The 2,360-nt window shown below is 40.5% G+C and overlaps 1 protein-coding gene across 1 annotated transcript; it reads left to right on the top strand.

Moving 5' to 3' along the window:
• The first annotated feature begins 259 nt into the window (after positions 1 to 259).
• On the top strand, positions 260 to 2,030 carry pnpla1 (patatin-like phospholipase domain containing 1). Its single transcript, XM_028582587.1, has 7 exons — positions 260 to 395; positions 482 to 714; positions 808 to 873; positions 958 to 1,167; positions 1,411 to 1,471; positions 1,602 to 1,714; positions 2,019 to 2,030. The coding sequence occupies exons 1-7, from the start codon at positions 260 to 262 to the stop codon at positions 2,028 to 2,030; spliced, it is 831 nt and encodes a 276-aa protein (XP_028438388.1).
• The last annotated feature ends 330 nt before the right edge of the window (positions 2,031 to 2,360 follow it).

Below are 2,360 nucleotides of genomic sequence, written 5' to 3'. Positions count from 1 at the left end.
ATGTCTAATTGAGATTTGGTTTGAAAATGCTGCTTGTGAAACCCTCAACCGTTTTCCACAGGATAACTCAGCCTCCTTTAACTCAGTCTACTTTCAAAACAAGGACATTTTATTTTGCCACAGCACTAAAGCTTTTTACCTTCTACGATTTAAAACATTTAAATTGATAATTGAATGTCTTTAGAAAATGTCTCCAGGAGTTTCCAGTTGTCATTATCGTGAAGTTCCACCATCCATCTCCTTTTCTGGATCTGGATTCATGGCCACCTACCAGCTAGGAGTTTCCCAGTGCTTACTAAATTATGCACCCTGGATACTGCGCACAGCACCTTGTGTCCTGGGTGCATCTGCTGGGTCTCTGGTAGCAGCTGCTGTAGTCTGTGAAATGAGCCTGAGTAAGCAACTTTATCTTTTTTTCTAAATCTACTTCTGTTGCATGTAATCACTGTTTCAGACTCAAACTCTTCTATTTTATTTACAGGTGCTATTCGAGATGAGATGCTGAATTTTGCCAAACAGATGAAGGCTTTTACACTTGGTCCGTTTAACACTTCAATCAATGTTTTCCACTGGTTAGAGTGTATTTTACACAAACATGTTCCTTCTGATGCGCACCAACTGGCCAATGGGCGTCTTTTTGTGTCCATGACACGCCTGTCTGATGGAAAGCACATTGTCACGTCTGAGTTCCAGTCCAAAGAAGATGTAGTGCAGGTGAGTTGGAACGGTAGATTCATACCATAATGATTTTTAAGAAACCTGAGCAGGTTAGAAGCAACAAAGTTTCTATTCTCATGCTATCCTTAGGCTTTGCTATGCAGCTGCTTTGTGCCTGTGTACTGCGGTATGCTGCCTCCATCCTTCAAAGGAGTAGTGAGTATTTGATAGCCTTTTCACAAACTTATCTCGAGCACATTGTTTGGTCTGTATCGTAATGTAAGTGATCTTATCTCACAGTATTATCTGGATGGGGGTTTCAGCAGCATGCAGCCACTGCCTGTACCCTGCATGCAAACCTTGACGGTGTCTCCATTCTCTGGAGAGACAGACATCTGTCCCGCCGACAAGCCTTGCATGTGGGACATGGTGGTGAGCGGCACCACCTTGAAGGGCAACATGGCTAACAGCTTCAGGATCATTAATGCTCTCTACCCCATGAAGTTAGAGGTAAGGCCCCTTACTTAACATTTTTAGAAACATTTTTAGAAAAAAAACAATTTAGACTCAAGTGAACACTATTCAGGAAATCCGATTTTTTTTCTTTTGAAGATTATCTCATAGTTTTTGAGCTACATAATGACATATAATAACCCATAAACTATCTAATGTCAAGCACTTGTCCTACAGTGACACTGTGAAAAATACTCTAAAGGATCATTTTGTAACATTTAACTTGCTTTCTCTCTTTAGACTCTGGAACAAGCCTACCACAGCGGCTACAAGGATGCTGTTCATTTCCTTCTGTGCCATGGTGAGTCAACTGTACTTTACAGGGTTAAAAACCTGCAGAATTAAAGATATGTACATTTATGGTATGTATGTGCAGACTTGATCTGACCCATTTTTTTTATTTCTCTTCCACATCTTTCCCTTGTGTGCAGATCTTGCCCCACATTTGATGATACACAAAGTATCTCAAGGGCCACATAACTTTCACCAAACTAAAACGTGGATGAATCTGGAGGCCACCATAGAGGAAGAAAAGGAGATGAAGGTGGAAAAGGAGGCCATTACACTGACATCTTTCATAACCAATAGACGCATGCAGACTGGAAGTTCTACTGAGCATGAATTGACCGGAAATCGACCAAGTAAAGAACCTCTTCTCCATTTTGACATGATAAAAAATGGTATGGCTGACACACAGACACACACACACACACACACACACACACTTGTTCAGATGTAGTCTATAGAAAATATTTTAAATTAGAATCTGTCTGCGGTATGTATGTCAAAATAGATTTAGCAATCCACTAATGCAAGCCGTTAACTACATGATGTGTTGTTCATTTCAGAATCAAGGCTGAAGCAAAACATTCAGGTTGTTACGCTAAGCCTTTGTTAACCTCTTTGTTTAAGTTCTGCTGAGCAACATGGTGACCTATCTGAGCATGTTTGGACTTCCTGCGAGAATCTTATCCTACCTGCTGGTAACTCTTATCCTGTTGTTTCACGCACTACTCCAGAGTAGGCACAGGTAATACATTGACTGAACACACATTACATAACATAGACATAAATGTACCAACCATTGGGGACAAAAAGGGTTGCATGTTCCGAAATGCTCATGCCTACTTCTGTTTGTAACACAAAAATGCATGTTTTCTCAGATTTAAAGAAACCAGCTGACATTTTGG

Source organism: Perca flavescens, chromosome 7, assembly GCF_004354835.1.
Source record: "Perca flavescens isolate YP-PL-M2 chromosome 7, PFLA_1.0, whole genome shotgun sequence".
Taxonomy (NCBI): Eukaryota; Metazoa; Chordata; class Actinopteri; order Perciformes; family Percidae; genus Perca; species Perca flavescens.
Note: the sequence above shows the minus strand (reverse complement) of the source record. Positions and strands in the feature narration are given on the sequence as shown.

Bases quoted from the DNA above. Each gene is read 5' to 3' on its own strand.
- pnpla1 (XM_028582587.1), top strand. From the start codon at position 260: ATGGCCACCTACCAGCTAGGAGTTTCCCAGTGCTTACTAAATTATGCA. The intron at 874-957 runs GTGAGTATTTGA...CTTATCTCACAG, and splicing joins CTCCATCCTTCAAAGGAGTA to TATTATCTGGATGGGGGTTT. The intron at 1,472-1,601 runs GTGAGTCAACTG...CCTTGTGTGCAG, and splicing joins TCATTTCCTTCTGTGCCATG to ATCTTGCCCCACATTTGATG.